General features: G+C 37.0%; 11 protein-coding genes across 11 annotated transcripts; 7 read left to right on the top strand and 4 right to left on the bottom strand.

The window, feature by feature from the left end:
* The first annotated feature begins 2,990 nt into the window (after window positions 1-2,990).
* B0P05DRAFT_642271 (uncharacterized protein) lies at window positions 2,991-8,250 on the top strand. The gene is made up of 10 exons (XM_051583800.1): window positions 2,991-3,170; window positions 3,214-3,618; window positions 3,670-3,807; window positions 3,859-4,035; window positions 4,079-4,273; window positions 4,318-4,388; window positions 4,441-4,717; window positions 4,765-5,077; window positions 5,124-5,318; window positions 5,364-8,250. The coding sequence occupies exons 1-10, from the start codon at window positions 3,024-3,026 to the stop codon at window positions 7,889-7,891; spliced, it is 4,446 nt and encodes a 1,481-aa protein (XP_051429199.1). The 5' UTR covers window positions 2,991-3,023; the 3' UTR covers window positions 7,892-8,250.
* An 88-nt stretch (window positions 8,251-8,338) lies between these two features.
* B0P05DRAFT_565776 (triose-phosphate transporter family-domain-containing protein) lies at window positions 8,339-9,753 on the bottom strand. The gene is made up of 5 exons (XM_051580989.1): window positions 9,413-9,753; window positions 9,328-9,346; window positions 9,179-9,283; window positions 8,643-9,124; window positions 8,339-8,578 (listed from the first exon to the last, which is right to left on the bottom strand). The coding sequence occupies exons 1-5, from the start codon at window positions 9,688-9,690 to the stop codon at window positions 8,434-8,436; spliced, it is 1,029 nt and encodes a 342-aa protein (XP_051429200.1). The 5' UTR covers window positions 9,691-9,753; the 3' UTR covers window positions 8,339-8,433.
* A 143-nt stretch (window positions 9,754-9,896) lies between these two features.
* B0P05DRAFT_565777 (uncharacterized protein) lies at window positions 9,897-10,335 on the top strand. Its single transcript, XM_051580990.1, has 2 exons — window positions 9,897-10,117; window positions 10,167-10,335. Exons 1-2 carry the CDS (start codon window positions 9,918-9,920, stop codon window positions 10,204-10,206), a joined length of 240 nt encoding a protein of 79 aa, XP_051429201.1. The 5' UTR covers window positions 9,897-9,917; the 3' UTR covers window positions 10,207-10,335.
* Window positions 10,336-10,639: 304 nt separating this feature from the next.
* On the top strand, window positions 10,640-11,449 carry B0P05DRAFT_360901 (uncharacterized protein). Its single transcript, XM_051573619.1, has one exon. It carries the CDS (start codon window positions 10,883-10,885, stop codon window positions 11,360-11,362), a length of 480 nt encoding a protein of 159 aa, XP_051429202.1. The 5' UTR covers window positions 10,640-10,882; the 3' UTR covers window positions 11,363-11,449.
* A 402-nt stretch (window positions 11,450-11,851) lies between these two features.
* Window positions 11,852-12,106, top strand: B0P05DRAFT_454544 (uncharacterized protein; the record flags this gene model as incomplete). The annotated part of the gene is made up of 1 exon (XM_051573925.1): window positions 11,852-12,106. A coding segment is annotated over one exon (255 nt), but the record flags the coding sequence as incomplete, so codon positions are not given.
* A 571-nt stretch (window positions 12,107-12,677) lies between these two features.
* B0P05DRAFT_565785 (uncharacterized protein) lies at window positions 12,678-14,623 on the bottom strand. Its single transcript, XM_051580991.1, has 5 exons — window positions 14,510-14,623; window positions 14,207-14,456; window positions 13,850-14,157; window positions 13,440-13,806; window positions 12,678-13,387 (listed from the first exon to the last, which is right to left on the bottom strand). The coding sequence occupies exons 1-5, from the start codon at window positions 14,537-14,539 to the stop codon at window positions 12,753-12,755; spliced, it is 1,590 nt and encodes a 529-aa protein (XP_051429204.1). The 5' UTR covers window positions 14,540-14,623; the 3' UTR covers window positions 12,678-12,752.
* Window positions 14,624-14,826: 203 nt separating this feature from the next.
* B0P05DRAFT_481567 (V-type ATPase, V0 complex, 116kDa subunit family) lies at window positions 14,827-17,682 on the top strand (the record flags this gene model as incomplete). The annotated part of the gene is made up of 7 exons (XM_051575186.1): window positions 14,827-14,949; window positions 15,001-15,079; window positions 15,202-15,457; window positions 15,499-16,120; window positions 16,166-17,161; window positions 17,246-17,363; window positions 17,420-17,682. The coding sequence occupies 7 exons, from the start codon at window positions 14,827-14,829 to the stop codon at window positions 17,680-17,682; spliced, it is 2,457 nt and encodes an 818-aa protein (XP_051429205.1).
* A 55-nt stretch (window positions 17,683-17,737) lies between these two features.
* On the top strand, window positions 17,738-20,412 carry B0P05DRAFT_565796 (uncharacterized protein). Its single transcript, XM_051580992.1, has 6 exons — window positions 17,738-18,081; window positions 18,133-18,183; window positions 18,234-18,282; window positions 18,337-19,727; window positions 19,771-19,875; window positions 19,935-20,412. The coding sequence occupies exons 1-6, from the start codon at window positions 17,776-17,778 to the stop codon at window positions 20,244-20,246; spliced, it is 2,214 nt and encodes a 737-aa protein (XP_051429206.1). The 5' UTR covers window positions 17,738-17,775; the 3' UTR covers window positions 20,247-20,412.
* Window positions 20,413-20,827: 415 nt separating this feature from the next.
* On the top strand, window positions 20,828-21,733 carry B0P05DRAFT_582319 (SPX domain-containing protein; the record flags this gene model as incomplete). The annotated part of the gene is made up of 2 exons (XM_051582169.1): window positions 20,828-21,235; window positions 21,281-21,733. The coding sequence occupies 2 exons, from the start codon at window positions 20,828-20,830 to the stop codon at window positions 21,731-21,733; spliced, it is 861 nt and encodes a 286-aa protein (XP_051429207.1).
* A 368-nt stretch (window positions 21,734-22,101) lies between these two features.
* Window positions 22,102-22,794, bottom strand: B0P05DRAFT_565801 (uncharacterized protein). The gene is made up of 2 exons (XM_051580993.1): window positions 22,738-22,794; window positions 22,102-22,664 (listed from the first exon to the last, which is right to left on the bottom strand). Exons 1-2 carry the CDS (start codon window positions 22,788-22,790, stop codon window positions 22,184-22,186), a joined length of 534 nt encoding a protein of 177 aa, XP_051429208.1. The 5' UTR covers window positions 22,791-22,794; the 3' UTR covers window positions 22,102-22,183.
* A 290-nt stretch (window positions 22,795-23,084) lies between these two features.
* Window positions 23,085-24,695, bottom strand: B0P05DRAFT_565805 (uncharacterized protein). Its single transcript, XM_051580994.1, has 6 exons — window positions 24,515-24,695; window positions 24,411-24,463; window positions 24,216-24,365; window positions 24,084-24,165; window positions 23,947-24,038; window positions 23,085-23,901 (listed from the first exon to the last, which is right to left on the bottom strand). The coding sequence occupies exons 1-6, from the start codon at window positions 24,669-24,671 to the stop codon at window positions 23,347-23,349; spliced, it is 1,089 nt and encodes a 362-aa protein (XP_051429209.1). The 5' UTR covers window positions 24,672-24,695; the 3' UTR covers window positions 23,085-23,346.
* Window positions 24,696-24,727: the final 32 nt, after the last annotated feature.

Consider the following 24,727-nt stretch of genomic DNA (forward strand, 5'->3'; position numbering starts at 1 on the left):
TAGTGCTTCTGATAGAAAAAAACGAGTCTACTAAGATGATAAAGACGACTTGATTTGAGCATTCCTCTCAGATCTGCATTCAAAGTTGATTGCACACTGTAATCAGTACAAAGGAGGCCCATTTCAGTGGATACTGACTATTAGAGGGGTACTCTTTGTAGTATTTTTTGACGTATAAGATACACACGAACAAACTATATTATAACACATGCTATTTTTGAGGCCAAAGCGAGTAGCTTTGGATATTGCAAATGATGAATACCATACAAAAGGAGGATTGTCTATTTTAAATGCCATTTCCTTTTTATCTGGGGCACCAGATTCACACTCTAATTTGATCAGCATTCTTTTTCTGTTTGCCAATAGCTCAAACTGTATTGGTGGATCCAGGTACAGCTGTATGTGTCTGATACTGCTACTTTGTAAGCCTTGGCGGCAAACAAAATCCATGATTATGCAGCTATATGAAAAAAGATTGCTATATAAAATAGTGCTGTTATTACTGTGTCAACTCAATACACTAGGAGAACATAGATTATATGTTTCTGTATTCGATCATGTAGTCTCTATACCTCTAAAGCCCTCAATAAGCCCTTAAAACAGGGGTTTAGAAAGTTAACTGAGTATAACTGAGTCTGAATAATGGTCAGGGAACTTATCAGAATATAAAAACAGGTTCCCACCCTTTTTTTCTTTGCTTTCTTTGCAGCGTGTTTGTTTTCTGTCCTTTCAGGATACTGTACCAAACGTACTTGAGGGGGGATTTACCACCTGGGTACAAGTGCATTCTCTGTCAAGATAGTCTGCCTTTTTTTCACTAAACGGGTCTTTGCCGAATTTGATAGAGAGTAAAACAGACGCGTGTAGAGGGTTAGCTTATGGTCCTGTCCGAGGTGGTATTCCATCTTAGTTATGCGCACTGGCAGTCCAAGTCCAAATATTCCCAACGCTGGAAGGCTACTATCTTTTCTTGGCACCTTCTTCTCACTTGTGGGGAGGGAGGGGAACCTATCGGATAGTAATAAGTTTAACCCTATTCGTGGTATCTTGGTAGTCTCATTTCTTTGTGTGTGTGGCTATTAGGGTATTGCAGCAGTCTTGGTCGTTTGCTACTGTGATAGTGCTAGAAAGCGGTAGTGAAGGTTACTGGGATTGATAGTCATTCGCCTTTTCTTTTGTGAATGCCCTTTAGAGGGGCTTATTTTAGTCTAATGGCTAGAGTAGTCTTTCTAAAGTTAAGCTTCACTTTTGAAGGGGTATCTGTCTATTCGTGGCAAGCTCTATTCATTTAGGGTCGACTATCGGACAGAGTAATGGCTTTTTATATATAGTGTTCGTCCATTCATTCGTTTGAGCGGATCATCTATTGAAAATGATAGGCATTCCATTTTTTTTTTTTGATAGTGTGAATACTATAGTTGGGATTTGGGGAGCTTTGTGCGTACGCGCACCATCTTTTTGGGAACTCAATTGAACTGGTTTAGGTCCTCGTCCTAGTTCCTGGAAACAAATACTCACAGTATTTGGCTAAAGTATCAGTTTCTTTTTTATCTTTTTATTCAATAAAGTATATATACTAGTATTTAAAATAATTGATAACGCGTCTTTTCTTTTTTGTCTCCTAAATAAAAAGGCTTTCGCTTGCTATATGATACTACCTTAACCATGTAAACACTCAAGACATTCATGTATTCAACATGATATTCTCTTATTAAATGTGCCTTATTCAGTAATCATTGATATGACAATACTCGTCTTTGTCGCGGTGATAGATTCTACTATAAAAGAAGTCTTAACAGCTCTGACCTTTTGTAACTTGTAATCAAACTCCTGGATATCAAGAAGTCGGCTTTTAAGAAGTCCTCAACTATCAACTCACTATGCTTGAAAAACAATCCGTATACCGACTTGATACTTTTATCCAACTTTTATCAACTTCATTTATTAGATGTACTTTGATTTTACGAGCAAACTGATAAATTTCAACAAGTGCCATTCCTTCAATAGCGTACTTTTTCAGTGTTTCACCCATCTCTTCAGATAATTTTGAAAGAGACTTGATGTTTGTTGGGCGAATCTCTTTCAGTTCAGTTTTGGTGACAAAACGTCTTTGAAACTTATCTAACAACACTTAATGAGAAGCATTGGTGAATACAGTTTAAACTCTTACAGAAATGGTTTTTGAGGCCAATCTTAGCGATTACTAACAACAGTCTATTGGTGGTTTCTCGGCTTTTTTTTTTTTTAGAAATTGTTGGTATAGGAACAACCTATTACCCAAGAGCTTAACCTGGTCGTTTTACTTCTAGTGTCTTTTGTTCTACTAACATAAATTTTGATGGATATGTAACAACGAAACTGCTACAATACAAAAGCTGTTGAGGATCAAACATAATCGATTGCAACTTTTGAACATGCTCATAGTTTTGTTATTGTTCCACAAATACAAAAGAAGTCAAAACAACGGAAATTAAATTTACTTAAGACATTGTCGTTTTTAATGCTAATTTTTCTTCATGTTCACAATGATTTGAAGCATTGCATGTCTAAAGAAAGATTGTCTGAACAAATTTTGGATGTCCAAAAATGAAAAAAGCTACTCTGATTTACCATTTCGCATTTTTTGTAAGAAGGGGCTTCAAGTCCATTTTTATAAAATACACTGCATCATCATTCCTTGAAAGCAATACAGGTTTGACAAATCGGTCTTAAGAACCGATCTTTTACTTCTCTAATGCATGTTACGACTTGATTTCTATTCTTTTTAGTGCAGTTTGTATGGAATTACCTTCAAAAGAAAAGTTTCCCCTGAAAAAGAGAAGCATTCTCTATAAAATTTAAACAATAATCATGCAAGTTCAAAAACGTAGCACAAGCACAAAAAGAGAGTAAGAGGGGTTGAGGCTATGCAGTGACTGCTTCTGAAGCACACATCTCAGTGGAAAAAAAGTAATGTATGTGCGTGCAAACAACAAAATGAGTGTTTAATTATTTGTTTTTCTTTTTATTAAATTATTGTTAGTATGGAAGAAAAGTTTCCAGTTAACTCTGGAAACGTCCCTCCACCTTCTCAGTCTACCAATCTACTTTCTCATCAGCTAAACTATGCTCCAAATATGAATAACGGACTAAGAAGGAAGACAAAAGAGACCTTGAAAACTGCTCCTAAAGTAATACAGATTGTTATAAATCATAAGCTAATAAAATTACAAGCTAAAATTAGAGCGTATTCTGGGTCTTACATCGACTTGTTCTAACATCCTAGATACAGCAAATGATTTGATAGCCTATGCAGCAGGCGCTGTAGTTGTTATTTACAACCATAAACGTAACAAACAGATTGCTTTATTATACCCACCAGCTGTCACACAGTCCAGTAATACCAATGGCAATACCAATCTAAACAATATGTCAAATATGAATGGTCAACCTTCTTCAGCACCCATGATGATAACCCCTCTTGGAGGTACTACCAACAATTTACTAAACAATGATCTCGTCTCGTCCACTCAAAATAATCCGAATGATGAAAAGAAAGCAACATCTGCAGGCAACCGTGCAAAACCTATTAGCTGTCTGGCATTTTCACCTGATGGGAATTACTTGGCTGCTGGAGAAGTAACACGATCTTTCGATACACATAAAATGTATTTATAGAATTTAATATAGATGGGACATCAACCTCGAATTTTGATTTGGGATGTCAAGGAAAAAAAATTGCTTCGAGAATTCAGATCTCACAAATTTGGTGTACTTGCACTATCGTTTTCACCTAATATGAGATACTTGGTCTCTGTTGGATTTCAAGTAAGTTATGGGCAAATATGCATGAAAATCTAATCTGCGCTTTTTTTGTAGCATGATGGCTATCTTTATGTTTGGGATTGGAAAAAAGGCACTAAATTGGCTGGAAATAAAGTGACCAGCCGAGTAAATGCTGTATCATTTGCAAAAGATGGCTCTTATTTCGTTACAGCAGGTCTGAGACATGTCAAATTTTGGTACCTGGATGCTCGCGGTCGAATACCGAAAAAAGTAAATTTGCTTGTCATTAATCTCTCTAATTTCTTGTTACTAGGGCAATTTGGCTTCAAGAGAAACTCAAGTATTAGATGGTAGATCAGGCATACTAGGCGTATTACGTGATGCCAACTTTGTTGATGTGGCCTGCGATCGGAATAGCAACATTAATCACACCTATTTTATCACTGACACTGGTATATTGTGCATATTCAAAGAAGGGAGAGTGATTGAAAAATGGGTGGATCTTCAAGTAAGTATTTATTGAATGATTCCTTTTTTCTCATTATTTTATAGGTTAAAAATGCTTATTCTATTGCCGTCTCTTCTAATTATGTGATCTGTACTTGTTCAGAAGGCGTTATTCGGTAGAGTATAGTATAACTAAATACATTGTTTCCTTATATTTCTTTACGATAGCTTGTTCGAGCCAGGAACATTAAAGTATATGGGTATTCTGCCCAAACCCCATCCTTTAGGCACTGATATCACTTTGATCACTTCACCTGACATGATTCGTTCAGCTGATTCGACATTTTATCCGGATGCAGTAGCTATGGTCTATGATGAAAATGCTTATCGAGTTACATGTGTTTATTCAGATCGCAGTTTTTATGTTTGGGATATTCGTGATTTAAAGAAGATTGGCAAGTATAGAAGTTTTATTTTCCACAGTGACTGTGTATGGGGTATAGAAGTAAGTAATTAAGTGTCTTGTAAGCAAAATCATTCATTCTTCCTTAGCCCTGCCCTAATGTTGAAAAGGAGGACAATGCTATTCCTCCCAATTCATTCGCAACTTTTTCAGGAGATGGAACCATTCGTATCTGGAATCTCGATAACCCTATTCATACCACCCTATCCACTTCAACATCTCCCTTATCTCCTCCTCCCCAACCACAGCAACCACAGCAGCAATTCGGTAATGCTATCATGTCGCCTAGTAGTAGTACAGCAGTTGGTTTAAATCGCCGTAATATTTATTCCCGAGAACTTGTCAAAATGCTCTATGTTGATCCTGATGCTGCCGAATTTGCAAAATTAAGGAGCGACTTTGGTATGTTCTAGATAGCCAGAGTCCAATTTAATTAGATTTCCCTTAGAATTTAATGAAGATCAGTGCCCTGACTTTGGCATACGATCCTTAAAGATGAGTCCAGATAGCCAAATGATGGCAAGTGGTGACCGTAATGGGAATTTGCGAGTACATGATATGAACACTTGGGAAATGTTGACATACCAAGAAGCCCATGATTCAGAAATCTTGTCTATTGACTTGGCAACATCAGCAGATAAAGGTAAATTAAAAAACGTCTGGTATGATGATTAACCATGAAATACAGAGGCACCGAGTTTGATAGCCACTGCAAGTCGAGATCGACTCCTTCATATATTCGATGTTAAATCCAAATTTCAGCTTGTTCAAAGTCTTGACGATCATTCATCTTCCATTACATCTGTGAAGTTCTCTAAAGATGCTAGTCGACTTATCAGCTGTGGTGCTGATAAAGGCATTATCTTTCGAAACAGAACACACCCCGTCACACCTTTTCATGATTCTACACCTCGTCCATTCTCTACTTATCACAATTACTCTGGAAGAAGCACAGTGTTTGATATGGCTTTGGATGTCAGTGGTAGATATATTGCTACTGTTACAGGAGAACGTAAACTTTATGTGCTTAGTGTTGAATCTGGTAAACCATTCAGGATCTGTAAGCCAGAAACATCGGACGAGATTGGAAAATCATCTGAAAACTCAGGCGGAAGCTTGATTAACATTGATCTCGACCCATTTTCTGGTACTTATGCAGTGACAAGTGGGTCAGATCGCTGCATACGTCTGTTTGATTTGACCAACAGTTCTTGTATTGAAAAAGTGTGTGCTCATTCAGAACTTATTACCTCCGTTAAGTTCATTCGAACTAATGTAGAAGAGAATGGACTTCGAGTCATCAGCACTTGTTCTGACGGTACTGTTTTTGTATGGAAAGTAGGACAAGAAATAGTCGCCAAAATGACAGCCCGAGCAAGTGATCGTGATCTAAAGATGAGACAGCGCGCAGTGGAAGAAGACAACCTTGGCGACTTAGACGAAAGAAAAGCATTTGCGTTAGGGTTACAGCAAAACAACAAACGACTTCGACGTGTATCCACAGTGACATCTATAAGACCCACAGCCAGCATCTCTCAGATGATTCGACAAGGAGAACGAAAAACCTTTTCGACCATGTCGCCTGCAGAACAAAAATACGACGATCTATACAAGAAGATTGCAGCTTCTTCTAATCGTCGAAATAATGGTGACAACAATCAGTTGCAAGTACAAACACAATCCAACGATAACTCTACATCGCCAGGTCCTTCTTCGCCCAATAATAATAATAACCGAACAAGCAGACCATCGCTTGTAAGAAAAGAACCTAGAATCATTAATGGTCCTGCACAAGATACGCCCAACAATGGAAGAAAGTCACCATACGAACGCATTGCAAAACTAGATAGACTTTATAATGGACTTCCTACAAATGGTGGTAGGGAGAGAACAATGAGTCAAGCTATGCCACCGGTTGGCATGGCTTCGGCTCGTAATCCATTACAACAACAGCAAGCATTAGCTTTAACAGGGAATAGCAATACATTGCTGAACAGTGGAAGAGTGAATCCCGTATTGCGTCGTGCTATGTCAAGAGACGCTTTACGAAAAGAACACGAGTTAAAAAAATCGCCTACTTCACTCACCTCAGCTGCTAAGCAATTACAAAGAGATCCTTCTACATTAAACCGAAAGAATAGTCAACCAACATTCATGAATAACAGAAGAGTAAGCGATCCTCAAGTAGAGGCAGGCATGCATGATAATGATTCACATACATCAGTGTCCAAAAGTCCAAAGGCATTTGTAGTTGAAGGTGAAAATGATGTAGTCATGCTTTCAGAAAATTCTAACTTCTCAATAGAAGAAGGTTCAGATAATGATGCAGATATAGAAACTGTTCGAGATGAAGAAGACGAGGAAGAGGAAGATGAGGACGAAGACGAGGAAGAAGAGGAAGAGATTATATTCACTCCGGAACAAGACAAAATAATCAAACCATTTGAAGTTTCGATGCATTTAGCACCTTCTACATGTGACGATGAAGAAGAAGATGGAAGAATTACGCCTGTATCAGATAATGACGCTAATATCATCAAAGCAGATGAAGAAGAGGATGGCTCAAGTGAAGAAAACGTAGACGATGCTATTAATCGAGACATTGTCGCCAGAGAGCCTCCCCGTGTTTCAATTTCTATCAGCAGGACAACAAGCTCTGTGGCCAATAGTAATCGCCGTCGAAGTGGTCTTGTTGACAATAACAGACATTCGATGGACATGATGATTACACCTTCTTCTCCTCCCGATATTCAAGACGAGTCTATACCTGAATTACCCATGTCTCCCAACAATCCTGCATTTAAAGAGATTCAAAAGAAGCTAGAAAAAGCAACTAAAAGACAGAGTCTTACAGCTCGATTCCTTTCTTCTCTTGGAAACACAAAATCTGTTATAGACGGAAATGAATTACAAAAACCTCTGTTGGATCAAATCATTACTTCCTTTCAAGAGTCGCAACCAAAACAACAGAAGACATCAAAAGCACATGTACCCGACGAAAAACTTGTCATTGATACCACTCCAGTTGGTGCTGTAGAAAAGAATGTTGTACCATTGAAGAGCAACATGTTTAAAGAAATACCTAAAGAGAAGGAAGCGCCTCTAACAGACAAGAAAGAATTAGAAGAAAAAGAATTGACAACAGAGAAGGAAGAGTCTCTACCAAACAAGAAAGAATTAGAAGAAAAAGAATTGGCAAAAAGAATCTCTCAATAGAACTAACACCAACAGAAGAAGACAATTCGAAGCTAGAGAATGCATTAGCTGATTTAGATGGTGTTGCGATTCTATTGGACAGCGTTTTAGATGTATATGCATCCATGAAGTCTTCCCGAAATAAAGAAGCACTGTCGACTATTGAAAACAAGTTGACGGGGGTTGCAGATAAAATAGCCCAAATAGTACAACCCACCCCTTCCTCTTCACCTAGAACACTCCATATGCTCGAAAAGTATTCTTCTCTGTTGGTCAACATGGTGGAAAGCAAATTGAATAAAACCGATTGAACAATACACTCTATTAATATGTAATAAACTAATTCTGTAAAATAAAAAAAATCACATTTTTTGATCAAGTTAAAAATAGAAATAAAGTTCTGAATAAAACAACTTGAACTCTGGGCTGAGTGTGTGTAACACGTTGTACTACTTTGTACTCGACAAGTTTTTTATGCAAAAAGACGTGGTCAAAGCAAGTTTAGTAAAATATAATAATAATAATAATAATAATAATGCAGTTGCTCCCTCTTGTTTCTTATTCTAAGCAGTAACCTGGAGCTTTTCTGAAATGATAAGAGGTGGCTTTTCAACCAGTGTTTCTTCATGTTTGTTGTCCAAAGATAGAGACACAAGGTTAGTAGTAGGTAACACTTGTTTTGTTTTTTTCATTCCCAATTCAAGATGTCTATACAAGCAAAAAAAGCAAGTGAGTAGCCTTTTCTCTCTTTTTTTTTTTCTTGTCTACTTACCCATACCAAGCACCACCCACAAGTGTTAGGACAATGCCAAAAGAATTGGTTGCGTTGATAGCATAATCAAAAATGATCACGGACAAAACGATCGATAAGACTTGTTTAACGTTACCTGCTACTGTCATTGTGAGCGCGCTTGTTTTCTTGTTGGCTGTAAAACTGACGATATTCAAGCCAAAAGCAATAGCGCCATTGAGCAACAATCCAGAAGCTAGACTCCAATTCATGTTCTCGGCCGAGAATGTTTCTAATCTATCCAATTCTCCTGTGATGTGTGCATAGAAAATACATTGAATGAAAGCAAGTGGCGACATGCGAAACAGTAAATCAAGAGGATTTAGTTTGAGACGTCCCACTTGAACTCGATTGGTAACAATTGTCTTTACAGAAGCTAGTACCGCACCTAGCACAGTAAGAAAAAATCCCATATAAGTGAAGGTATATTCATCACATGTAGCAAATGCTACGCCAAGAACCACCTTGAATGCATGATTAAGTAAAACATATACAAATTATTGTCTATGTACACTTACAGGGAGTAAAGATAGGTAAATCTTGGCAGGATAAGATTTTTGAAGAAAGACAATAGAAATCATCACCGTGAATACAGGCGTCATTGCGCGCACCATTTGATGAAACTAGAAAACATTTAGGCTTAATTTTCAATGTCTGATTCACTTACTGGAACAGAGACAAGACTCCTATATAAAAAACAATTAGCAAATCTATTTTAAGATCCCATGCTTAGAAGCATAAAGAATACATACAGAGAAACATTGCTAATCGCTATATTGATTGTGTATAATACAGAAAACAGAACCATGATGATGTTTTCTCGATCACCTAGCTTTGCCGGTGTAAAGACTCCCATAAAATAAAGAACATAGCAACCTATGGTTCCGCATAAAGTGTGAATGGCCGTTAATGTATAAGGAAATCTGAAATTGTTAAGAATAATCTTGTTGTAAAGTGTCAAGGAAAGGTTTAAAACAAAGTAAAAACCCAGCCACATATAACCAGAGTCTATCTTTATATTGCTTGCCATTTTTGATATGTTGAGAAGAAAGAGAGAGAAAAAGCGAGAAAGAGAAAGGGCTGTGTCTTTTATTTGATTCTAAATTAAGTATTTTTTTAAAAGTTTTAGTTTCGCTTTGTAAAATCCTTGTCTCTCTGTAATTTACAAGTTACTCACAAGGGTTCGGAGCCTATTGGCACATGCAAAAAAAGCTCTTTTTTAGATATAGCAATTAAGCTCAATAGATCCTACTGGCCATGTTTTGCTTTTGTTTCATCTACGCCTTTGTCTTTTTTACTTTTTCCTCTCCTTTAGTTCTAATCACAATGAGAATTAAAAATAAATGCTTTTTTTTTTATGGCAAAGCATTGACCAATCATTTTTTCTTAATGGCGCAATCAATTGGCTTTGAAAAAAGGGTTATTGCCATCATATGTATGTTATCGTACATGAATTAGTAAGTTTTCCAAAATGACATTTGTACTCTCTTGAGTAACATGCAACAGTTTATTGAAACCACTGAATGTCGAACGCCTGGCTGTATGAATATGACATTGTTCCGAGCTTTAATCGGCTTGTCCAACATTTGTTTTTTTTTAAACAAGTATATGGACACAAGGGAACGATTAAATTGCCCAGTTATTGACATTTTATATAGCGTCATGATCTGCATAGTTACCCGGACTTGCGCGCGCGCATAAGGACAAATCAATCCTGTCAACAAATTCTATATCTGCGCCTTGTTAGGAATAAAGGTAACACGTCAAAATTCTGAATTATTTCGTAGTACAATGTAAAATAGGGGTAAAATCCAGTCTTTATTCAAGCAGAATGAAACAAAAAAAAACGTGCCAGTATCACCATTATGTTTAATTACTGATATTAATTGTATGTGGCAACAAAAAAAAGAGAGAGGAGAAAGTTTATTTTTCATAAAGAAAATTATTTGCTGTAACAAAACAAAAAGAAGAATTTGAGTGTCAATTAAATCAAGTACAAACAAGAGACCTATTACTTGATTAGTAAATTTTGCTCGGGTATGTGAATTGTATAAAAAAAAAGGACAGAGTTTCTTTGCAGCCCTCCTTTTCTTTTTCTTGTTTGTTACTGTTACTTCTTTCTCTCTTCTTTTTTTTTTATTAGAACAAAAAAAAGTGAAAGAAAGGCTTTATAGCTTGTATTATTTATCTGTCTATTATATGTGTTCCATATACACAACGATATGTTCAATGGTGCATCTAAGAAAAGAATGCCTCAATTGTTTGCAACAGATATAAACAAACTGTTTAAAAATAAGATTCATATCAAATCATGGTGGCGTCAATTCAAAGTGAATAAATCAGACAAATCATCCAACAGCTCCTCCTCTCAGACAACGCTTGATTGGAGATCACTTTCTCCTGATCGACCGCCACTCCCATTCTTCCTGTCCGAAAATTCACCCATCTCTTCAAACACTTCACTCCATAAATTGATTGACGCTGCAAATAGACAGCCCTTACCACATACTCATAATAATAATAATACCACCGCCTCTAATTCTAATGACAACACTAATCATAAGCATTCAACATTAAGTAATACAACTTTAGACATACCCATAGACTACAGTAATAAGAAAAAAAATCTCAAGGTAAAATATGCTTACGATACGCGTCTGTGTTTGTGCCACGTTTGTTGTATACACATGTACATACATTGATCATGTCATACATTAACGGAGCTGCAACTTCCGAATTTATCTGTTTATTTTGATTTTATTTTCTTTCTTTATTCTAATCCTCCTTCTTTTGTTTTATAGCCCATTCACCGAGCAAATACTGAAGATAGAAGCTATCAACCCTTGTGTCCTATTCTCGAAGAAAGTGAAACAGTCATGTCCGAATCAACAGAATCCAATAAAGTGTCACCTCAAATAGGCGAAAATGATGTAGAAGATCGTATTGCAAACTCTTCTCCTTCCCCCTCTTCCTCTATCAACGGCATTGACCCTACAATTGCAATTGAACGTCCTTTAGCACAACAAGAGACATCCATCATCAGTTCCGAGAATACATCTTCAATCTCTCCATCACTACAACAACAACAAACATGGAATGAGATTAAATCAGTCCAAAAGACACCTAGTGATAAATACATGCCACACGATATTGTGGGTAATGAAGAGCTCTGTAAACGCAAATTTGCTAAAATGGTGCTGGCAGCCAACAAATTCCAAACAGGACAATCGGATAAACCTACAGAGATGACACTATTATTTGATGTCCATGGCAACATTGATATGATGCGTATGGTTCGCCATAGCAAAACTGAATTACACAAGTTTGTGGGTAATTCACAATACGTTCCACCCGAATTATTCAATAGTACAAAATACTCGAGTGAATTGGGTGATATCTGGGTGCTTGGTGTATTTTTGTATCGAATGTTGGTTGGGAAATATCCATTTACAGCTGCAAATGATCAACAGCTGTTTAAAAAAATGTTACATTGTGATTTTAGTATTCCAGCTGAACTGTCTGAAGGTATGTTGGTTATAAACACTATTTCTGATTCTAACTTGAGTTTTAGATGCCAAAGATATTCTTCGACGTATGTTAGCTCCAGATTCAATACGTGCCTCATTAGATTTGATTATTTATCACCCATGGATAAAGCCTTACCGTCATCTTTTACTTGATCACTATACCAGACCTGGTTCCACCATGGGAACTAACCACACCCGGGCTCCTTTTGTGCAGCAACAACAACAACAACAACAACAACAACAAAGAAGAAGTATTAGTTATAAGCCTTCAAGAAGGTCAAACCCATCTACATCTACTTCAACAACAATGCATGAACATCAACCTAAAAAAGCCAAACATCACAATACAAAGTTCTTTAGGAATGCAATCAAGCTTATTTTTCAAGGACCATTCCCTCCACCCAAAAAACCTTATCAAGATCTATCTCATCTGGGTACTCGAGAATCTGTCTTTGCTAGATATAAAAAATAAGCCAGTGTATATTATATTTGTACCATATAGTATTTATTAAATGTTTTTGGATCTCCTTTTTCGGCTAAACAATGAACAAAAGAGAGAAAGGATTTACAGATGTTTATGAAAGCAATGATTACAATAGCCTTTTTTAAACAAATTTTCTATATAATCATGACATTCACATTCTGGACATGCATGATGGGTTATCATTTGTTCAATATTAGAATCATCTACAGATGTTGGTTTGATATAATGAGGTTCTGAAGTAGCCACACGCAGTGGGGGAGGAGGAGGAGGGGCTCTCTTGGAACGGTTTCTTGAGAGACTGGATGTTCGAGAGGTCGTGACAGCAGGAGAAGAAGCAGTCGTAGGTGGTGGTGGTGGGCGTCGAATACTACTGGTGGTATGTAGAGGAGGAGCAGCGGGTGATTCTAAGGATAATGGGTCATTTTGAATAGGCGTTTCATTGTGATGAGCAACACGAGGATTGGATAGCTGATGTTGATCTATATCGTCTTGATCAACCGTAAACGACGGTTCAATAGTGACGGGTGCTTTTATGTAATCTTCAGTATAATTGACAGGGAAAATACCACGTTTTGCATTGATTTCACCTAACCACCAGCCTTTATCAATTTCGTTGACAACTGCAATAATATCACCCGTCTTAAAGGAAATTTCATCATCGTTTTGTCCAGTAAAGTCAAATAAAGCCTTTCTGTGTTTTTCATATTCTTCAGAAACTAATAGAAAAATAAAATGAGCATAACCCTGTTATTTACTTATGTTACTTGCATTGTTTTGAAGGTGGTGTAAGTGCACTGCTAGAAGAAACAGAAGCATGGTCTGGAATGATAGCATCTTTGGCCTGATGAGCAGAACCAGAAGAAAAGGTATCTATACTGTTATCTCGAGCCATCTCTTCGGCACTAGAAACAATAGAGGCCCTTTGTTGTGATGGTGGCTGTGGTAGCGGTGCATCTATAGCAGACAAATGAGATACAGCAGAAGCTCTTGCCATGACATTATTCATCAATTCATGAGGATCAGAATTCGAGCCCTGACCCCAAGTCTTTTTAATCGCCTCTAATAATTCTTTGGCTTGAGTATGATATGTACATTGGGCTTCTATTAAACCCAAAAGGGCATCTCTATGTTCATTCTAAACAGCCCAATGAGATTCGTATGTTACTATGACAACTTACCTCAAATTCTTGCATGTAAGCCATTTTCTGTATTAAATCATGCTCCGTCTCTTCATATTTAATCCTTGCAGCTTGCATTTCTTGTTCCAACTCCGGTTTTTCCTTTTTAGCCTTATTTAAACGATTCAATTTAGAATCATAGTCTAATCTACGAGACGCTAATTTCTTTCTGAGTGAATCGTATTCTTTGTACTCTTGAAGACCATTGGTTAAGATTGTCATGTAACCTGTCTTGATGTCGTGTGCAAATGCTTCTTGTAATGCTGCAATACGTGTCTCTGCCTGTCCGAGATTGATTAAAGCGATTCCTATCAACTTATCAATCATCACAATTTCAGCCACATGGGCGTATTATACCTAATGCAGAATCGTCGGGAAACACAGTACCATAATGATAAAGACATGTGCCTAATACTTCGAATGGCATCATTTTATTCTTGGCGTCCTCAGGTGAGGTCTTTTTCTTGAGAAGATAGGATTGCACCAATTCCACTGAGTTAACAACATTATCGTAGCCGTCCCTTCTATTTTCTGTTTCTTGCTCGAGTTGCTGAAAGTCTTCAGTCTGAAGTGTCACTTTGGCTCCACCAAACCTTTCACCTGTCCACTAAAAAAACATTTAAAATAAAATAAAGAAAAAAATAGCTTTTTATATGTTACCTGCTTGAACTTGCCAAGGTTTTTTATCATGTTATTGTTGCAAGATGAGCTACAAAGAAAGAAAAAAAGAAAAAAAAAGTCGGAAACTTGTCAAAGCAAAAAATTAAAAAAAAAGATCATCACACTACTAGCTCTCTCCTCTGCTCTCTTTCTCTCTTTCTCTCTCTTAGAGCCGACGTCATGAATCACGTGGAAAGTATTAGATTTGCTTATGGATTTAGACGGCGCTACTTTCCATCTTCACAGCAACTGAAGTCTTCTTTTTTTTTTCCTTCTTTCTCTTTTTTTAACTGTATTATTTAACAAAAAGAAGAAAAATGGCACCAAGCACACTCTTCCGCTCGGAGGAGATGTCTCTTATTCAGTTATATATCCCTGCTGAAGTAGCTCAACCTTGTGTTGCTGAACTAGGTGAACTTGGCAAAGTGCAGTTTAGAGACGTAGGGCTATATATAAAATACAAGTGTGTGTTTATACTCATGATATATTAGCTCAACCCTGAAGTCAACGCTTTTCAACGCTCTTTTGTAGCAGAAATAAGAAGATTAGATGAAATGGAGCGTCAATGTCGTGCGTATTATGATTTAATTTTTTTTTATTTGCGGGATAAGTGTTTCATCTTTAGAAAGAGAAACACACACACAAAAAAGGGGGAAGAAATGTTACGCGTTTAGAGACTAATTCATGACTAGGTTTCCTTCAAACACAACTTCAGAAAAACGATATACAAGCTCGCCCTTTGACACCTGCTGCTTATCGTTCCCGTGCTCGCTCAGCTCAGGAAGTCGATGAACTCGAAGAGAATTTAAAGGAATACGAAGGTCGTATTTCTCAAATGAACTCTTCTTATGAATCCCTTCAACGTCGCTATCTTCAGTTGACAGAACTTCGTCATGTCTTGAGAGAATCTTCTACCTTTTTTGAACAGGCAAGTGGAAATAATTTTATGTCATTGAGAGTGCTTATCAAAGCGCATAGGCCGAGTCTAGACAGGAAACCATTCGCAACTCATTGGACGAACAAGACGATTCTGCACCGCTATTGGAAAACGACGTGGAACAAGTTCATTATGACCTTGAGCATATGCACCTTGGCTATGTTACAGGTGTCATTGCTCGTTCCAGAATGCAAACATTTGAACGTGTACTCTGGCGCTCACTTCGCGGTAACTTGTACATGAAATCTGCTGAGATTGATGAGCCTATTGTCGATCCTGACACGGACAGTGTGGTCGACAAAAATGTCTTTTGTATCTTTGCCCATGGTACTGAAATTATTGCCAAGATCAAAAAGATTTCTGAAAGTTTGGGAGGCACTTTGTATTCAATTGACGATTCTGTGGATAAGCGTCGTGATTCTCTTTTGCAGGTCACTTCTCGTATTGAAGACTTGAACAATGTTCTTTCTACCACAAATCAAACGCGTCGTTCAGAATTACTCAAGATCTCTGAAAATGTGACAGCCTGGACAACCATTGTTCGTAAAGAAAAGGCTATATACCACACTATGAACTTGTTTAATTATGATGTTAATCGTAAATGTCTTATTGCTGAAGGCTGGTGTCCTACAAATGATATTGCCCTTGTTCAGCAATCCTTAAAAGATGCCACTGTAAGTTTTATATCGTTTTGTAAATGGTACTTATATGATCTATAGGATGCTTCAGGCACAAGTCTTCCTTCCATTCTAACTGAATTGCAGACTAAAAAGACACCTCCTACATACCACCGCACCAATAAATTCACAGAAGGTTTCCAAGGTATCATTGATGCCTATGGTATTGCCCGTTACCGTGAAGTAAATCCTGGTCTGTTTACCATCATTTCTTTCCCTTTCCTTTTCGCGATGATGTTTGGTGATATTGGTCATGGTGCCATCATGTTCTTAATTGCTCTCTACCTCTGCCTTAACGAAAAGAACTTGGCCAAACAAAACGGTGAAATCTTTAGCATGTTCTTCAGTGGTCGTTATATGATGTTAATGATGGGTCTCTTCTCTGTCTTTACGGGCGCTATCTATAACGATGTCTTTTCTCTTTCCTTGAATCTCTTCCAATCTGGTTTTGATATGCCTTCAAACTATACTTCAACTGAGACTGTTGAATCTTTACCCAATGGCCATGTCTATCCTTTTGGTCTTGATCCTGCCTGGCATGGTTCTGAAAACTTCTTGTTGTTTACCAACTCTTACAAGATGAAGCAAGCTATCATAATTGGTGTGATTCATATGTCATTTGCTGTCTGCTTGAATGTGTTTAACCATGTTTATTATAAGCGTAAGGCTTTTGTCTGGCTTGAATTCTTGCCTCAAATCTTGTTTTTGGAATCTATCTTTGGTTACCTCATTTTCTGTATCATGTACAAATGGAGTGTAAACTGGTGGGAACTTGATTCTGAGGGCCATCATATCCACAACCCTCCTCCTAATCTCTTGAACATGTTGATCTATATGTTCTTGACACCTGGTACAGTGAATCCTGAAGAACAACTTTATCCTGGCCAAGGCCCTGTTCAGTTGTGTTTGATTCTACTTGCTGTTGTGTGTGTGCCCTGGATGTGGTTTGCTAAGCCATTCTATCTTAAACGAGAAGCCAGCAAGCATCATTATGAGACAGTGGCTAATGATGATACTATGGATGAAGAACAACATGCTGTTCAAACCACTGAAGATGATGATGAAGAAGAAGAGGTAAGAATAAAATAGAAGCAGTATCTATGTTACTTATAATATATTTAGTTTGAATTCAGTGAAGTCATGATTCATCAAACTATTCATACCATTGAATTCTGTCTTAACTGTATTTCCAACACTGCTTCTTATCTTCGTCTTTGGGCTTTGTCTCTTGCCCATGCCCGTAAGTTACAATTGAAATGACATGTATTGTTATTCACACACTTTCTCTCTTGACAGAATTATCCAGTGTCTTATGGGACATGACACTCAAGATTTGGTTTGGTTTTACTGGACCACTTGCTGTCATTGGTCTCTTTATTGGTTTCTCTATGTGGTTTGTATTGACACTTGCTATTCTTTTGTGTATGGAAGGTCTATCTGCTTTCCTTCATGCTCTTCGTTTAATGTGGGTTGAATTTGATGGTAAATTCTATAATGGTGATGGTATCAAATTTGAACCTTTCACTTTCACTACTGTATTGAATCCTACAACAGAATAAAATAATGTTGATGTCATGCACCTATATTGTAAACAAAATAATTCCCCCTCCCTTTTTTCTTTTCTTTTCTCTCTTTCTCTTTTTTTCACAAGTATGACAGACGTCAACGAACCCTTGTTGATACGTAAGAAAAGAACAGACGAAGACCAACATAGTTTTGGTGAACAAGATGAGGAAGAAGAAGGACTTCGAACTGACTATGGAAGTGGTGTCTATCGTTATCCAGCTTATCTTCAACCAGGCCATTTTACTTCACTAGAGAAACTCATGTTCTTTTTGAGTTCTATCTTACTTATCTTACTATTTATTTTTGTTGGTCTGTATGCTAGAAGTAGTCAAATGGATGAGGATCCATTGATTCCTTTGCCAACCAAACCAGATAATCATACAAAAGAACAAGTAAGAAAGCGTATTTTATCAATATGGGATTATTGAATATATGTATGTTAGGCTTATTGTTTAGAATCAAATTGCATTATTACTGCAGCACAAATATTAGAGGTAGAAATAACAAGAAAAAAAAAAAGAATAATGACAAATGCGTTTTGTAGGATGTTGACCGAGAATTGGATCCTTGTGATGATTTTTATGCTTATACATGTAAGTTCCCTTTTTGGGTTTATATTGAAGTCTAATGATATGCTATTTATATAGGCAATAAATGGCAGGAAACGCATTTGATACCCGATGTTAAATCAAGCATTGATATGCCATCTATCACCCGTGATGCTATCCGGCATCGCCTTGACCAGATCTTAAATCGCGATTTTAACAGATTACATAAAGTTTCCCCTCACTTGCCTGATCCAGATCGTATTTTGGACAGACAACTGTTCACGAAACTAAGTGATTTCTATCATGCCTGTATGGACCAAGATATGATAGAGAAAGTCAATATCAAACCACTGTATCCTCTGTTTAGAGCCATTCGAGACTTTATTCCATTAAAGCAGGATCCAGTGGATGCTGAGGGACTTCATCGTGCTCTGTCTTATTTGGCAGACAGGAACATTTGGACTCTATTTGAAATGAAGGTGGAACCTGATCCTTATCAGCCTACTCGGCCCAGTTTATCACTATCGCAAGGACAAGTGGGTTTGCCTGATCGAGCACTTTATGATGATCCTGATACCATGTCTGTGTATATGCAAGTAGTAACATCCATGCTTGATTACGTGTTTAAACAAGACAGTACAAATGAATTTGGCTGGCGGTCATGGAGTGCAGTGGCTACTGCTCGTCGTATTATTGAATTCGAAAAAAAAGTGGCTACTACCATAGTCCAGCGTCAGCCTGAATCATGGTCCTTGGAACAACTGGAACAAGCAGCACCTGCTATCCAATGGACACGGTTTATAGAACAACACAGACCTCAGTTGCCTGTACCGACCCATATACTGGTCCCTACATCTGGTTTTATGGATCACCTCACTCAAGATGTCCTCAGTACAACAAATCCTCGTACCTTGCAAATGTATTTCATTTGGCGTACACTATGGAAATACTTGGATGCACTTGACGAGCCACTCGTAGCATTGAAGCGACCATTAGATGTCAAGTTAAGTGGTATTGAACCCAGAGCCACTCTAGAAAGACGCGATGTGTGCATTGATTTGATAGACGCCAGTGCATTGGGTATCTTGATGGGTCGCTATTTTGTATTGGATCATGAAGATCGGATCTTGAAATCAAAAGCAAGCATACAAACCATGACGGCCCATATTGTCAAAGCATTCGAGTCTCGTGTGTCTTATTTGGACTGGATTCCTCAAGGAGATGACCAAACACGACACGAAATCCTTCAGAAATTGGCCACGATGGAATTCCAAATAGGGTTTCCATCTGATCTGCAGTCTGTGATTTCATTGTCCGACTATCTGGGTCCTATTCAGATGGACAAGACGGATTTCTTTGGTAATATGATGCGATCCAATCAGCATCAAGTAAAGCAAACGTGGCAATTACTCCAACAGCCTATTGATAGACATGCATGGAAAGTAAATGCGCATAGTGTCAAAATGGCTTATGATAGAGAACTCAACAAAGTAAAAGTATAGATGGTTGAATACGTTGCTGATCTCATTTTAGGTGATGATTCCTGCTGGACTGTTACAATTACCTTATTTTGATCCGGAAGGTCCTTCGTATTTGTATGTCGGAGCAATAGGGTGGATGATTGGTCATGAAATCATGGTAAGTGTAGCCCAATCATATCTGATGAACGAATCGTCTGACCCCACGTGTGACTGAAGCACGCATTTGATACACTAGGAAGAAGGTATAATGACAAGGGGATCTATGGACAATGGTGGTCCAACAATACACCGGATCAATGCCTTGTCTCTCAATACCAAGCATATGGTGTAGATGGAAACAAAACATTGGATAATAATATAGCAGATCATGGAGGTTTAGTCTTGCTAGAGTCTCTTATTGATCATTTTGAGAATATATCGATACCTGGTCTAAATCATCATTGGAACCAAGACCAACTTGCTTATCTTCAATTTGCTCGACTCAAGTGTAGCAAAAGCACAAAAGAACATAAAGTAAGTCAACTATAGACTGATGTCTGACTCACTTGTCTCTAGTCGCTTGTAAAAGATGTTGCTCCCGATCAGCTTCGAGTGAATGGACCATTGATAAACTCAAATCGTTTTGCCAAAGTGTTTGGTTGTAAAAAGGGCTCATTTATGAACCCAGTGAACCAAATAAAATGTCAGGTTTGGTAAATTATTATTATTATTATTTTCTTTTCGCTTTTATTTTTTTTTCTCTCTTTTTTTTTTGCGCACTATCTATATGAAGTTTGGCAAACAATTAGAAACAGAAGCAGAAGATATTCCTTCTGAATGGAGACCCTATCTTATTCAATATAAAGCATTAAAGAAAATGATTACAAAAGTAGCAGAAGAAATTGAAAGTAGAGGTCTTTCTGCTCTTTTACTTCATGAATGTCTTGAAGACGATATTACAATCAAACAAGAACCTGAAAGTAACACAATACCAAAGATAAAATATTATTTTATAGGTAAAAAAAGTTTAAAGAAAAAAAAAACTTATTTTTATTTATTTAGGAGAAGCACCTAATGTCAAACCTTGTATCGAATTTAGTTATGATCCTAATGAACCAAGAGTACAAGAAATGCTGTCTACTTTACTAGACTCTGAAAAAGACAACCAAATAGACCGAAAGCCCAAACTAGAATACAAAAGAAGCATTCATAACAAAGATGTTTTTTCCTTGTCTAACCGAGCCAACCAAGATGATCATTGTATTCAATCGCCTGCTATTAAATCACAAAGAAGACACTCGACTGCTCAACTTGTTAAAGAATTAGTCAATTTGGTCCTGAATGAACGAGAAAATCCGAAAGAACAAGCAGAAAAAGAACAGAGCGAATCAAAGACATTGATTGTCGAATTAGAACAAGATGATGAATTCTTTAAATTACTCTTGACTGAATTAGAACAAGCTGCTGAATTACAGGATGTTACTGCACAACAATTTGAAAAAGATATTTATACTTTGGAGAATAAAATGACTCGAGTGGTAAAAAGACAAAAGCAAAAGATCTGTGATTGACTTAAAATATAGGCTGCACCACAAAAATCAGATATGTATCATTGGCGCAAAATATTTTCCATCTATATGGACGCACAAATATTCCGTGGAAATACTGAAGTAGACCATACATTTCGGTCTGTAGAAAGAGCCAAGAAACAAATGACATGGTTTTTGGAACAATTAAACAGAGCAGATTTATTAAAGAAACTCAAAACAAAAGAATCCAAATCAGCCTTTGAACAGTTTATCAGTCTGAATACAGAATTGATTACCATCAAACATTATCAAATGTTAAATCAAACAGCCATGCGAAAGATCTTGAAAAAGCATGATAAACGAAGTGGATTGACTGCCAGCCAAAGTTTCCCCGAACTTGTTTCAACCGATCACTTGTTTAGTCCAAAACTAGCCAGTATGCTTTATGCAACAATCACCAACAGAGTGACAAACATTATACCACAACCTGAAGACTATGGTAACTAGATGGTTTTTGCATGAAAATAATCATCTGATGTATCTATTAGCTTGCCCCGTTTGTATGAGTGTTGCTTGGAGACCTATTCGTTTAGCTTGTCAGCATGTCTTTTGTGTTCGGTGCCTGATCAAAGCACAGAAACAAAAGATGGACAGTTGTCCACTTTGTCGTCATCCTACTGCTGTTCGTACTGCCACAGCGCTAAATTTAGACGAGGGTTTACAGAACTTTTTAAAACTGTATTTCCCACAGGAAATTAAGGAAAAGAAACGCGAGAACGAAAGGGAACAAGCAATAGAAGATGTCCAGGCTATGACTGGTAAACGATACACAAAAGAACAACTGATAAGAATGAGTCAACAATCTAATACCAAATGTCTTGTCATGTAAATAAATTGTATTATAGAGAAAAGATATATATATATATATAAGAAGGGTATTTACAAAAAGTATAGAAACTAAGGGTGATAAGGTGGTGGTGGTAATAAAGCACAGGATGTGCTTGAAGTAGAGACACCTTGTGTTTGTTGCTTTCTTTCTTGATATTGTTGCTGTAACAGTTTAAGTTGCAATTGGTATTGTTGCATCATTGGGCTTACATCTTCTATATGAGTGACAGCTGGTTTGGGTGGTTCAAAATCACTTGCAAATTGACCAAATCGACTGTCCTGTGTGTGATTCGAATGATGGCTATGTTGATGCATAGAATTTACTTGAGACATATGTGTATTGTTCTCTAGATCAATTGATCTGCCACTTGTTTGTGCTTTTAAGCGCTTCTTTTTACAGACAATAAATATGGTTACTGCTACAGCAATAGCTCCGACAATACCAATAGCTGCAGCAATGATATGAACTGTGGTAAATACAGGTGTATGTTCAGAATGACTGGCAAACGTAGAACCTCCTTCTGTTACTGCAGTTGATCTTTTTTGTAAACTATATAATTGTAAGCATTTATGCGGAGAAAGAGACAATAAAAAAGCAACTGAAGAGAAAGAAATAGGCTTACTCTTTGTTATGAAACAAGCTTCGTATTGGATTTAGTATTGTCTCCTTCTTCATAGAGAGTAATAAGAAAAGAAAAAGAAGAAGAAAAGAGAAAGAAAGAGAAACCCTTATTTAATATACAATTTCGGGACTCCAAATGAGTTGAGAAGAAGGTAAAGAAGGTAAAGAACGTCAGGAAAGTGCATGTTGATTTATTGTCCATCTTTATGAAGGTTTGAAAATTTGTGATTTACCGCTTGTATTGGGTAACTATAAAAAAAAAACCTCTTTCTTTTTATTCAGTTTGAATGCAAAAAATAAAATAAAATAAATAAATGTCATTTTGCTTTATTGTAAAAATGACATATTGGCTATAAAAATGAAGAAATAAAATGCAAGTATATAAATGGGGTTGTTATTACTCACACACAGGCTATTAATAGTCGTATATTCTCGAGAATCCATCAGGGTTGTCGAGAAGACTCCTGTTTTCTGTAAGATTCTGTTTTTGACAACTCTGTTTATAAACTCCGTATATCACAAAAAAAGTAAATTTACATGGCAACCATATATTCACACTCCTTGGTTTAGTTTCAAATGATAGTGTTACTCTAAGCAACCTTAATTGTCTTTATTGTTGAGATTTACGGAAGGGAGAAGTTAGTGTGTCCCAGAGACCACTAAAGGCTGATGTCCAAGAAGAACTAGTTGTTAATGGAGGACGACTTGTTTCCTCAATACCTTCCATACTAATCACTTCTTCTGCTTCTTTGGCTTGTTCTATTTTCACTTCTTCTTCTATCTTGATGTCTTCTTCTACTCTGACAACATCTTGATCTACTTTTTGAGCTTCATAATGTGTCTCAATAGTTGTCTCAACCTTGATTTCTTCTACAATCTCTTCTTGGACATCTTCAGATGGTTGACTGACAGTACGAACAGTCTCATTTGTTTCTTCCAAGACCAACTTTTCAGAAGAAGCATCTTCATCATCTTCATTTTCAACTGGTTCTTCATGTGTTATGATCTCTGTATTGATAATTGTCGTATCAAATGCTTCTATTTGCATATCTGGTATTTGATCATCCATAGGAATCACTTGTTGTTTTGAGTCAATCAATGCTTTAGAAGCCAAATCAATGGCTATCTTTTGTTCTTCTGGTGCTTTTCTTCCTGAAATGTGTCGCTATAGGCAAAATTAAATTGAAGAATGGGTGAAGCAACACTTTACCACTTTAGTTTCAGATGTTCTCTTTTGAATCAACTCACGGATCTTGGTTATTGAATCTTGGTAAAAAGCATTTGTGCTTTTTCCTTCAATGGCTGAACAATTAAATTAGAAAATGTGATTGACATAGATAGAATTACCTAAAGGCAGATCTCTGCAAGATGTGTTGATGATAAAAGGAGTGTCGGTTGTACCAATAATCTCAATGGCCTTCAAGGTGCCCTAGACATAGAGAGTGAGCCATGTCTGGTATTTAAGACATCTATATTTACCAAGACATAACCAAAGTCCTCATCTTGTAACTGACTATCTCTGACAAAGACTTGACTGCAGTTTCGTTCGTCATTCTCGCCAAAATAAACACAAAAAGCACCATTGTCTTCTTCAATAACTGCACCAATCCAAATCTTGACAAAAGGATCCTATCAAACAAATGAATTTGATGAATGTCATCTCTTTATACCTACATTTTCTTCGATTTCCTTAGGAGCAAGATCAAAGACATAAAAGTCATCAAGCACTATACATCAATCTAAGCATCATTCAATATAAAAAACGCGTTTAGAGTTACCATCTGATTTCTTTAGAGTCTTTTTTCTAGCAGGCTTTGGATCTCCTTTGCCTCTTTTTCTTTTTGTAGCTGCTTTCTTAACAGATGAGCCATCACTGTTGAGAGGAATAAAAGTTGGTACACGTAAATCCTTTAATTCTAAATCCTTTCTTGACATGGTGTTCTAAAAGGAAAAAAAAAAGAATAAAAAAAAGGGGGGACGAAATTAATTTT

Source organism: Gilbertella persicaria, assembly GCF_025201335.1.
Source record: "Gilbertella persicaria strain CBS 190.32 chromosome Unknown B0P05scaffold_83, whole genome shotgun sequence".
NCBI classification, from domain to species: domain Eukaryota; kingdom Fungi; phylum Mucoromycota; class Mucoromycetes; order Mucorales; family Choanephoraceae; genus Gilbertella; species Gilbertella persicaria.